An 11,557-nucleotide genomic window follows, 5' to 3' on the forward strand; every position below is an offset into this window, starting at 1 on the left:
GGTATTGCAAAAAAGTAGAACGTTTTCCAGGCGAGCACAAGAAAAATGATTGAGAGGAAAGAGAGGAGCAGAAGTCCTGAAAACTAGCCATTTTGATCCCTTTTTCCATACTATTGGTATGGGAACTACTCTACCACAAAGGGAATATTACCTTAAGGCCTATGCATATGGAAAGGCCATATTTGGGGTACACAGGAATTTCAATGGGCAGGGAGGTGACGGGAGGAATTGGGGTGAGGGAAGTTGGAGTGGGAGTCTTGGAGTGGGAGGCAGAAATTTATGGTGTGGGGGGAGAGTGGAGAATTGCTACAGGTATGAGGTGAGGTACTGAAGCCATTCCCAGGCCGGGTTGTGTCACAGAGATGGGTACTGGGATCTTCTGTGCCAACAACAGGTGACAGCTTGAGCTGCAGGGCCCAAGGCATGAGGTCAGAAAGAAGCCCGTGAATGATTTCAGAACCACGGTCAGCCCCTCCTCCCCTCCCTCCCCGCCCCCGGCTCCAGAACTGCAGATCGGAGCGTCAGAGGGAAGCTGACCTTTGATGTCCACAGACACCTCAAGGTCAGCATGTCCAATATGGACTCCCCACCTTCCCTACAAACCTGGGTTCTTTTTCCAGAGCTCCTGTCTTAGAATCACCACTTGCTCCTTAAACATGGGAGTCATCTTGGACTTGTCTCTCCTTTTCCCACATTCCAAAATCCCAATGTAGTTGACATCAGCCCCACCCCTTCCAGAAAGTCTTTGTAATTCACCCTTTTCCCCATCTATCATTTGGGAGGGGGTGTCTGGATTACTAAAACATCCTACTAATCTCTGTGCCTCCAGCTCTCTCCCTGCTAGAAACCACTTCCCACTTCAACCCATTGCCCACAGGAGCTGCAAAGGTAGGTAACATTTAGAGCATAAACCTGAGCCCCCTTACCATCCTTTGCTGGTTGTAAGGCTCAGATTGGGGTGACTTGTTGTCATCTGTGGAGCCCTCTGACGCTCTTGGCTTCTTTCTGAGTCTTTTCTCACTGGCATTTTTGGAGGTTAAATGTGATTCATTGTAGGAGTGGAGAGAGGCTGTGTCAATCCCCAGTGTTGCCAGCAACTGAGGATAGAGAACAGCAGCTGCAGCCAACAGCATCTGGTTGGGCTTAGCTAAATGTGTCTCTGTAGTAGACTCTGTTGGTGCCCTACCCAGGTCTCTTTTACCAGGTCAATCCACCCATCCCTAGCCATTTGAGTGGTAGCTGCTAATGGCTCACACCTGCAGCATTCCGCAGAAAATTTCTTTTGGCTGTCTGCACCTGGGGCAGGTACAGGGTAACAAAAGGCCAGCCCCCTTTCCTCAAGGTAGGGCTAACTCTGTGATACAAGTCAAGCTCTAGAGCTTCCCATGGGAGCAGGCTGAAGCTGGTCTCCTCCTGAGACCACTCCTTGTTTAGTCCCACCCCCTGCCCCATCCTGCTTCCTTCACTCCCTTCTCCTGAGAGCACTTCAATAAATGACTTGCACAAGAATCCTGCCAGGTTTTTTTTTTTTTTTAGAAAATCTGACCTAAGAGGATCCCTGAGGTAAGATGAATCCTCCCGCAGTTCCCTAGAATGGTAGCCCTAACCTAAGTGGCTGGTCCAGACCTCTGTCCAAGAATGTACAGCCTGCAACTGACTTCATGAAACTTCTGCCCCTCACAAACCTCCTGTTCCTTCCGGAGCATCTCAAGGGCCTCTTGGAACCTCTTCTCTTTTGCTTCAATTTCATCAGTGGTTGCCTGGTTCTGCTCCTCATATGCCATAGTGACCACAGCCAAGATCAAGTTGACCAGGTAAAAGGATCCCAGGAAAATGACAAGCACGAAAAAGACCATGTAGATTTTCCCAGAAGCCCTCAGGGTCTGCAGATTCAAGGGAAAGAAGAGAAACCTGTACCTATAGCACATGGGCCGCTGAAGTTAAGTCAGGATCCTCCAGAAAAAAATGTAGCCATGCAGCTGGCCCACCAACCTTCAATCAAATCTTTATGGGGACATACAGATCAATACCTGCTGGTAGAGGCGTTCCCAGGAATCCTGTGTCATGAGACGAAACAGTGAGAGGAAAGCCCAAGCAAAGGAATCAAAACTGGTGTAGTTAAAATCCGGGTTTTCAGAAGTTTTCAGGCAGATATAACCATCAGGGCAGTGGCTGCAGCAAGAACAGAGAAGGTCATCCATTGCACAGCCCTCTGCCTATTTGGGGGAAGGCAGCCCAGGGCTGCAGGAAGACCATGGGGTTTGAAGTCAGAGATCGGAGTTCAAGGCCTGGCCTTCCTCTTATTAGTTGCATGACCTTGGACACTTAATCTCTTTAGGCCTCAGTTTCTCTCATCCATGGGATGGGGATATTGATACTTTTACTCCTGAGTTTCATACATAGGGATGTGGCCTGGGGAAGGCCAGCCAACTGCTGAGCTGTAATTCCATAAGGTGTCAAGCTCTTTGCCAGTTCACACTAGTGAAGGGAGAGTGAGTAGCACTAATGCAGACTTAAAACTCGAGCCTGTCAGCATCATCTGCAGAGTTGTCTATCAAAGGAAGACTCATATTAGCCAAGTTCACTGACCAATTATATATAACAATGAAAATAACACTTTCCACTTACTGAGCACTTATCGTATACCTCTCTCTCCCCTAAGTGCCTTACAAACACTATAATCATCTCAACCCCACTTCCTCCTTACAGATGAGGAAGTTGGGGTTCAGGCAGAAGTCAGTTGCCTAAAACCATACAGGTACCAGCATATTTATTTAAAAGGAGAAATATAACCATCAAGTAGCCCCATACTTGAGTCAGCCCAGCCTCCTTCTGAAGACTGGCCTATGAAGGAAGGCCGATTAAAGATGCTGTTTGGCGAGTTTTGAGGTGGGGAGTGCTGGACTCCTCTCTTTCTCTCATAATAAGGGGATGAGTTGATGTCAAGAAGACTCTCTCAGCTCAGTGGGAATGGCCTGGTCAAGGTAACAGTAGTGTCTTGTTTATAGCTTCAGATTCTTTTACTCCCAGGATTCCTTTATCAACACCAACCTCTGACCCTCTCCTTATTCCAGACATCCATGTGAACACACAACCCCAAGACCCATAAAATTCATTAGGGCTCTGACAACTTAATTATAATCAATTCCAAGTCTCTCCATCTTGGATGGAGATTTGAAATTCCCTGACTCTGTAGACCCACATTTAAAGGCAGTCTCTTGGTTTGCTCAAGGAACTGTCAACCCATTACCTGTAGGCTTTCTAATTAACTCTGAGGGCAGCCTTATTTCCATGGAACCCCACTGTAGCCACTACACATCAACAGCTAACTGCTCAGTGTAGCAACTGTTCACTGCTCTGAGGAATAAATGAGGCCACTGTGCAAGGTCTCTTGCAAATATTGTATGCAGCAAATATTGTATATAAAATGCAAATATTCAACATAGCAAATATTGTAATAAATACAATGTAGCAATGTTGTATATAAAATGCAAGTTAAAATTCCTGCTGTTTGTAACCTCAGAAGCTACTGAAAAGATGAACTAGAATAACATGTGAAAGAATGCTGAAAATCATAAGGTGTTTTCTAGTACCTGTTCTTCACCTGGAGATTCCAGACTTTCCTCCTACAGTACCATTGATCAGTGTGGGCCTTTGCTCAGCGTGCTGGCCTCTCCTGCCATCCCAGCCCACTCCTCTGCTGCCTGGCTGGGGCCTGCCCAGCAGGAGGCTTGGCCTCTGTAGGAGCTTAGGGGTGCCCATAGATGGACCCCACAACTTTACCATGGAAAGTGCTTAGGCTGCTCTGGCACCATCGTCTTGAGAAATGCCATCATGTAGACAAGAAAAGGACATTGAAGGTGTTCTTGGTTTAAATTTCAGTCAAAAGCAAATGAAAACTGATGTCAGAACAACCCTTTTCCTGAGCCAAAGAACCAAATGCCAAGTGCATTAGTGAAGAAAGAGGCCAATGAGCCTGATGTTGAGCAAATTCTCCTGTTTGTCCCCACCCCGCAGCTCTAGCTCTACCTGAGATCGTTTTCCTAGTGATCTGATTAAGGTGGAGCCTCATGCAGGTTCCACCTGGCTCCACTTGGGCAATGTGGGGCCATCAGCCATTCAGGGAGTGGGGCGTTGTGAGCCCTGATCTTCCAGGCTCCCAGCTGTGGCAGTGGGAGAGATGGGCCTTTCTGATCTGTTGCCTGAACTGCATACCTCACTCCAGTGGCCCAAGTAGCAGGCAGAACTGAGGGGTCCTCTCCCCTTAGCTTTGTTTCACATTCTGTTCTGCCACCTGGAATGGCCTTTATCCAAACCATCTCTCATTCACCCAGGCTGGAGACATCCTACCTGCCCTTGAACACTCACCTCAACCACCACCTCCAGGAAGCCTTCTTTCTTGGGTCACACTATCACCTCTCCATGTTTCTCCATCCCATGGAGACTCTGGCACATTTGTTCTCCTCAATTCAGTATCTTTATGTGCACATATGAAAGATTGCAAACTGGCAGCTTACAGGCTGAATTTGGCCTGCAGAAATATTTTATTTGACTCCAAAATATGTAGACATTTTTTGGAACTGGTAGCCAATATTTATAGTTGGGAAACTTTACATAAAAATATAAATCTCCCATCTCTCTTTTAAATGTTTGAAGCAGTGGACCCACATTTCCACATTGCAACCAAAATCTGGACCCAGCAGTGGCTTCTCCTTTATCTGGGGCATGAACTCTCAGTTGCCTTGGTTCCCACCTGGCCCACTCCACTCATTTATCATGTCTCTGGCCTCTGTAAGAAGTTGAAATTGCAGTCTGATGTATGTGTTTCTTCCTCTGTTATATGAAGATAATGAAAACCATAGGATGGAGTTAGCCATGATGATTAAATGTAGAATATGTGACACAAATATATTTAATAAATGTTAGCTCCTTCCTGGAGTAGATTGGAAAAATGATTGCAAAAATGACCACAATTCTTCCCCTCCCTGTGTTCAAACCCCTTTGCAATATGACCTTTCAGCTTCCTCTACCAAGAGGTGGAGTCTATTTCACCGACCCTTGGATCTAGACTGATCCCTGACTTGCTTTGGTCAATAGAATGCAGAAAAAGTGATATTATGCCAGTTCTAAGTCTAGGCCTCAGGAGGCCTTTTGCACTTCCACTCTTTCTCTTGGAACCCTGCCTCTGCTGGGAGAACAAGCCCAGACTAGCCTGCTGGGGGATGACAGACCACACAGAGCAGAGACAGGGCATCCTAGACCAGCCATTTCCCAGCTAATCTGTCTACTGCCTGCAGATGCATGAATGAGCCCACTCAATGCCAGCCAGTGTCCAGGGGATATCCCAGCCCAAAATGCTGATGCATGGAATTATGAGTTAAATATATGGTTGCTGTTTTAAGTCACAAGCTTGAGGTCATTTGCTATGCAGCAAAAGCTAACTCAATACACTCCTCCCCATGCATTCTGGGATGGCAAAGACCATGACTTATTTGTTTCTACATGTTCCTCAGGACCTGCGATCCAGTGTCTGCCCAGAAAATGCTGAGGACAAGGTGGAGAAAGACCTATTAGGCCTTGATGCTTTGTCATGGTTTGGGCACTCACCCTGCACCAGATCCATTGCCGCACAGTAAGGGATCAGAAGTGCCTGGCTTATTAACGTACAAATCTGCCAAAGAAAGGAAAAAATTAAGCCTCACAGATGGTTCTGAGCCCTCCAACTCAAGCCTTGTGTGGCGAAGGCAACACCTCCTGTGTTCTGTCTGAGGCGAGCTCCCTCAGCTACATGCACTTAGTGGGCACACTGGGACACTTAGAAGGTGTAAAGTCGCATCTGAGAAGAGCTGAGCAGTGACTTCAGCTCTAAGTCTCCTGCAGCAGAGGCAGAATGACTTGTGGCTTGCCTCTGGATTTGTAGCTCATTTCATTCCAAAAGGGACACTGGGCAACAGGAAATGGGGAGCCCAAAAGTAGAACACAACTCCGGAGAAGCATTTCATCAGGAAAGAAATCAAAATATATACTTATACAGATGTGCAGAGGCTACACACCCCTAGCTCCAATGTCCATTGATCCCAAGGTCCCAACCAGACCTCAGTCCCTATGGTAGAAATTCCACTCACCTTTTCCATGAGATGAGGAATTGGCCACCCCATCGACAGCCGTGGAATTCCTGACACATTTGTTCTTGAGGTTGCCCTTGAACAGCTGCAAGCCCACCAGGGCGAAGACACTCAGGCAGAAGATGGTGAGGATGGTCACGTCAGCCAGCTTCCTCACCGAGTGGATCAGGGCCCCCACAATGACCTTCAGCCCTGTGGGAAGATGACAGTGATATCCCCATTTGGATGAGGCAGCACATACAGAGCACACGCATGCATCTTGCCATCCTGTCCCCTCTCTACACACAGTTGTGGAGCATTTACAAACTCCAGGGCAGTTCCAAGCCCAGTTTCTCATCTGATCCTTGCCATTACTGTGAGAGGAAGACAGGCAGGGACTATTGTCCTCATTATAAAGACAAGGAAACTGAGACTCAGGCAATGAACTTCTTATCATCTTAAGGCTAATAAATTTCTGACATTAGCAATTCAATTAACAAAAATAATAGTTGAGTACCTACTATGTTCCAGGCACTGTGCTAGGCATGAGGCTATTGACTTCACTCCAGCCATTTGACATTTTTCTGACCTCATCTCAGTTCTAGGAGGAAGCTTGAGGCTTGGGACACATGAGCCTCACTCTGTGTGTGTGTGTGTGTGTGTGTGTGTGAGAGAGAGAGAGAGAGAGAGGTGCCAAAGAGATAGAATGAGAAAAAGATAGAGAGACAAAGAGAAAGAGAGAGACATAGATACAAAGACACAGAGAGATGAACTTAGCAGTAGAGTGTGACCACGAAAAACAATGAAGCAGAAACAGAGAGAACCTGTGCTAAGCACAGCTGGCAGCAAAGATGGGATCCCTGCTTGTTTAAGGAGAGATGATTTGTTGCTCTAGCAAATGAAATCAACTTCTTTAGGAGAGCAGCTTCACAGGTAGAAGAAAGAGCTTGACCAGGAAAGCAATCTGGAATCTATCTTTGGTTTGTCATTTTGATCGACAAATAATCCATTGAGCACTACTCACTTGTCAGTACCTGGGCTGGGAACTGAGTGATGATTAAGGCACTGATGTGTGGTGGGGTTGTCTGACAATTGAGGGGAATTTCATAGCATCATCAAGCAGATGGGCAGACAGAGGAGCAGCACTTATCTGAAACTCAGGGGGCAAGGGAAATGGGGTGGGGTGGGGTAGAGTGTGGGGAAGTTGGGAAAGACTAGGGAGTCTCCTTCAGTAGGTAAAGGACATCCTGAAAGAAGGAGCAGCACAGCCAAAGGCTGGGAGGTGGAAAAGGTCATGGAGTATTTGTGGAATCACAGGTAGATTCTGGAACATGAATCAAGGTGGCTAGAGGTGAGAGAAGAGGCAGAAGCAGGAATCTGGACAAGCCAGTTCTTGTAAACATGACTCAGGTCTTCCTGGCTAAGAGTGGGTGAGATGAATACCAAGGGGTACAACTATGGCTCTCTTCATGAAGAGGTTTGCCCTGTGGAAATTGGCACAGAGTGTCCAATCTTTCTCTGCAGAGCCAGACATGGAACGGTAGAAAGAGTCTTCCACTCTAGAATGAGTGTTTCTTTTTTACAGATGAGAGAACAAATTCACGGAGTCTCAGGGGTGAGGGGAGATAACCCATCAGGACATGAAGGATAAGTGTTGAGTCTGTTTCAGGAGGTTTACTTGGTCTCTGGCCTCACCATCCCCACCATCAACCTAGTGGGGGGATGAGAAACAGTCACTGGGCTACTAGTGACAGTCAAGATCATGGAGGCCAGTAAGATGAGCTTTGATGGACAGCTTTTGTTTCTGAATTCCCTATAATCAAGAATTGCCTAATTATTTTCTTCTCTGGAGATCCAAAGACAGAACTGGGGCTCAGGCTTTTAGATTTGTGGAAATAGTGAAGCGCCTAGGACTGCTCTCTCCCTGCTTCCCATTTCCAAGTTCAAACCTTTAGTTTAAGGTATAAATGTGACTCCAACTGGGGGCCTTTCCTGAACCCCACAACATGAGCAGAAAATGATGACATAACCCTTTTGTCATTTATCAAGTGTGTGGCCATGTGGTAAGTGGACAGAGGATTGACCTAGGAATCAGGACATTAGGCTTTCGTTCGCACCGCATCTTACTAGTGATGAGGCCTTGAGCTTGTGTTTTCCAACACTCTAAGCCTCAGTCTTTTTGTCTCTTAGATGAGTATTTGTGAAAATCAAAGAAAAGCCTGAGGCTGTGAAACTAACATATGCTCTGTGGATAAATATGCTGGTTGAAGCAGCTCACCTGGGATCACAGAAACTGTTTTTAAAGCTCTTAGAACTCTGAACGTCCGAAGGCCTGAGATCCCTCGGAGATCAATCGCTGCACCAACGTATCTGTAGGACCAGAAGTCAGTCAGCATTACTGCAAGGAGAGGGTCCTGGGAATGCATGCAGCATAAATAAGGACTATTTTGGGTAACACAAACCTAGGAAGAACCCAGAATAGACACTGAGAGTTTAGTGACCCTTCCGTCTATAGACTGACACTGATTTAATTGTTGCAACATCTTTTAGAGTGGACCATTTGAGAAGATGCATTGTGATCTAGGTGACTCTGCCTGCTACAATATATGGATGAATATTCAAATATGAGGGCTGAGCCAACCAGTCTCCTCAGAAACTGGTTCCTCAGGGAAAGAACCCCATGTGGGCTAAGTACAAGGCTGAGTCTTGTCTGATCCATTTTGACAGACCAGTTATAAACTAAGATTTGAGGTATTTGACTTTGCCCTGTGGGTGTGGTGACCCCCAAAGCATAATTCTGTGGTAAGAAAACCCCAGCCCATTCAGTTCCATATGAGGAAGCTGTACTGAGAGGAGGAAACACCCCAGAGTACGAGCCTGAACACACCCATATGCCCCACATGGAAGGACACACACAGAAATCAGCATGGAGAAATACTCACGCCAGGGAAATGACACTAAAATCCAGCCAGTTCCAAGGATCTCGCAGGTAAGTAAACTCATTTAGACAGAATCCTCTTGCCAGTATCTTTATCAAGGCTTCAAAGGTGTATATGACAGTGAAGACATACCTGGGAGGTAGAGTAGAAAGAATTGTTAACTATGCTGTGGAGGGAGCTCAGCTGGGTCCTTCTGCCTGGAGGAGGGATAGATGAGCTGCATGATTGTTCCAAGGGAAAATGTGCAAAGAACATCACCAAGGTGGGGAAGGGGAAAGAGGTAAGGTAAGGAGATGAGGCGTAGACAGAGGAACACTGAGGAGGCGTGCAAACGGGTGGGGTGGGGAGGATGTGTGTGTGGCTGAGATGGCTGGGAGCCTCTGCTGCTCTGAGAGTAGGCAGAAGGCAGTGGCAGGAGAAGAGCAAGGATCCTCCCATTCCACAAGGCTCCCAGAGGCTCCCTGCCCTGCAGGAAGCTGAAGGCTCTTCTCACAATCTGTTGATGGTGGAAGATGTGGAAGAGGGATGAGGCCCTCCTACTCCCAACTGTCTTTTCTTCTCACACCTTGCCTGGTCTGCCTGCATTCCTGGTCATGGGAGAAAAAAGCATCTAAATCCACAAACATTTTCTGAGGAGGATGGATTCTGATAGAGGAAGTTGTCTCAAACAGCCCTTTGTTCTGCTGGGTACCTTGGTGGGTTTGGATTTGAAGCAATGAAAGTGGAGTTGAGGTTGGCAGCAGCTCAGTGTTTCTCAAATGACCAGAATCCCTCGATCACCTACAGCAGTTGTTTTCAAATTCTGGCAAGCGTCAAAACCACCTGAAGGGCTCGTTCAAACATATTTCTGGGCTCCACTCTCAGAGTTTCTGATTCAGTAAGTTGGGGGTGGGGCTCAAGAATTTGCATTTTTAGCAAGTTCTCAGCTGATGCTAATGCTGATGGCCTGGGGAACCACCCTTTGAGAACCACTGACCCAAGGAATTCAGGCACACACACAGAAATCACAGATAATTTTGGGTACACTGATTTTTTTAAATTATAAAATTATAAACCTAAACTCTTATTAAAAATAGGAATACTTTTGATTAAATATGGCAGATAGGATACAAATACTCACCTCTATCTTTTCTGAACTAAGATGGCAGTAAAAGGACTTTTAAATTTTTATTTATTCATTTATTTTGGGGGTCATTGGCCAGTATGGGGATCTGAACCCTTGACTTAGATGTTATCAACACCATGCTCTAACCCACTAAGCTAATTGGTTAGCCTAGTAAAAGGACGTTTTAAAAAGGCATAAACCCACCAGGACAAAGATGATAGAGAGCACAACAACATTTTGTAAACTAGAATGCAGATTGATGAGTGGTAACTGACAGAGCAGACGTAAGAGAGCTGAAAACTAGCTGGAAGTGGGGAGTGCCCAGAGCAAGCAATGTTACGCTGCAGAATCTCAGAACTTCTTAGAACTTAGAGCTGCCAAATATCCCTGGAAGTGGGACTTGGGAAGGGGTGGCAAGTAGAGCTGAAAGGACTGTTTGAAAGCCTTTACAAGAAACAGTTGGGCTTTCTAGATCCCACTTTATACCATCCATTCAGTGAGAAACTGTTTCCTCTGCTCTTGAGATAGATTGGTTGTTTGTTCTCTCTTAAAAGTTGAGAAAGGGGGAGACAGATGCATACTGAAACGTGTGTTTAAAGGAAAAGTTTACATACTAAAAGGCAGACATCCCCTCCCCCACTTCTGCCCCTTATTAAGTTCCTAGAAGACAGTCAGGTTTATAGCCCACAAAGATACTGCACTTTTAATATAAACAGCCAGCCAATGAGCATCAGGAATTTGAAGGATGCCTCTAACACCAAAAGCCAAAGCAACCAATCAGAGGGAGAGAGAGAAAGAGAGAGAGACAGAGAGACAGACACACAGAGAGAAAAAATATGAATGCAGCGAGCATAAGAAAAATTAGAGTAAAAAACTACCATTAATATTTTCATAGCTGTAGAGAGTTAGGAGCTGAGAAGATACTACATAATAAAACAAGAACAGAAAGCTATAAAAAAGAATACTCAAAGAAAGACCTTTGAAACAAAAATATAATAGCAAAAGTAAAACATTAATAGGAGGACTGAAAACAAATTTTTGGAAATCTCACAGAAAGTGAAACAAATAGAAGGAATATATAAGAAGTGATAAAAAGTATGAAAACTATAGAATCAGACAGTAGGTACAATGTCTGACCAATAGGAGGTCTAGGAAAAAAAAAGAGAAATACACTGGAGGAAATTATTAAAGAAACAATTCAAGAAATTTTTTCAAAACTGAAGGATGTAAGTATTCAGTTCAAAAGCAGCTACAAAAATTCAGATCCCTGTACTAGCCAGCCACAAAACAAAACAAAACAAAACAAAACAAAACAAAACAAAACAAAACACCTGCAAATGTTCAGGAAAATAAACGACAAAAGCTTGCATCAAGACATAACAGGACAAAATTTTAGAACATTGTACACA

The 11,557-nt window shown here is 45.4% G+C and overlaps 1 protein-coding gene across 1 annotated transcript; it reads right to left on the bottom strand.

Annotated features, from left to right (window-relative positions):
- Positions 1-1,685: 1,685 nt before the first annotated feature.
- Positions 1,686-9,175, bottom strand: LOC103583403 (sodium channel protein type 10 subunit alpha-like; the record flags this gene model as incomplete). Its single annotated transcript, XM_008564723.1, has 7 exons — positions 1,686-1,883; positions 2,031-2,172; positions 5,608-5,671; positions 5,750-5,761; positions 6,126-6,317; positions 8,383-8,474; positions 9,047-9,175. Coding segments are annotated over 7 exons (829 nt in total), but the record flags the coding sequence as incomplete, so codon positions are not given.
- Between the last annotated feature and the right edge of the window lie 2,382 nt (positions 9,176-11,557).

This window comes from Galeopterus variegatus, unplaced genomic scaffold (assembly GCF_000696425.1).
Source record: "Galeopterus variegatus unplaced genomic scaffold, G_variegatus-3.0.2 Scaffold22685, whole genome shotgun sequence".
Taxonomy (NCBI): Eukaryota; Metazoa; Chordata; class Mammalia; order Dermoptera; family Cynocephalidae; genus Galeopterus; species Galeopterus variegatus.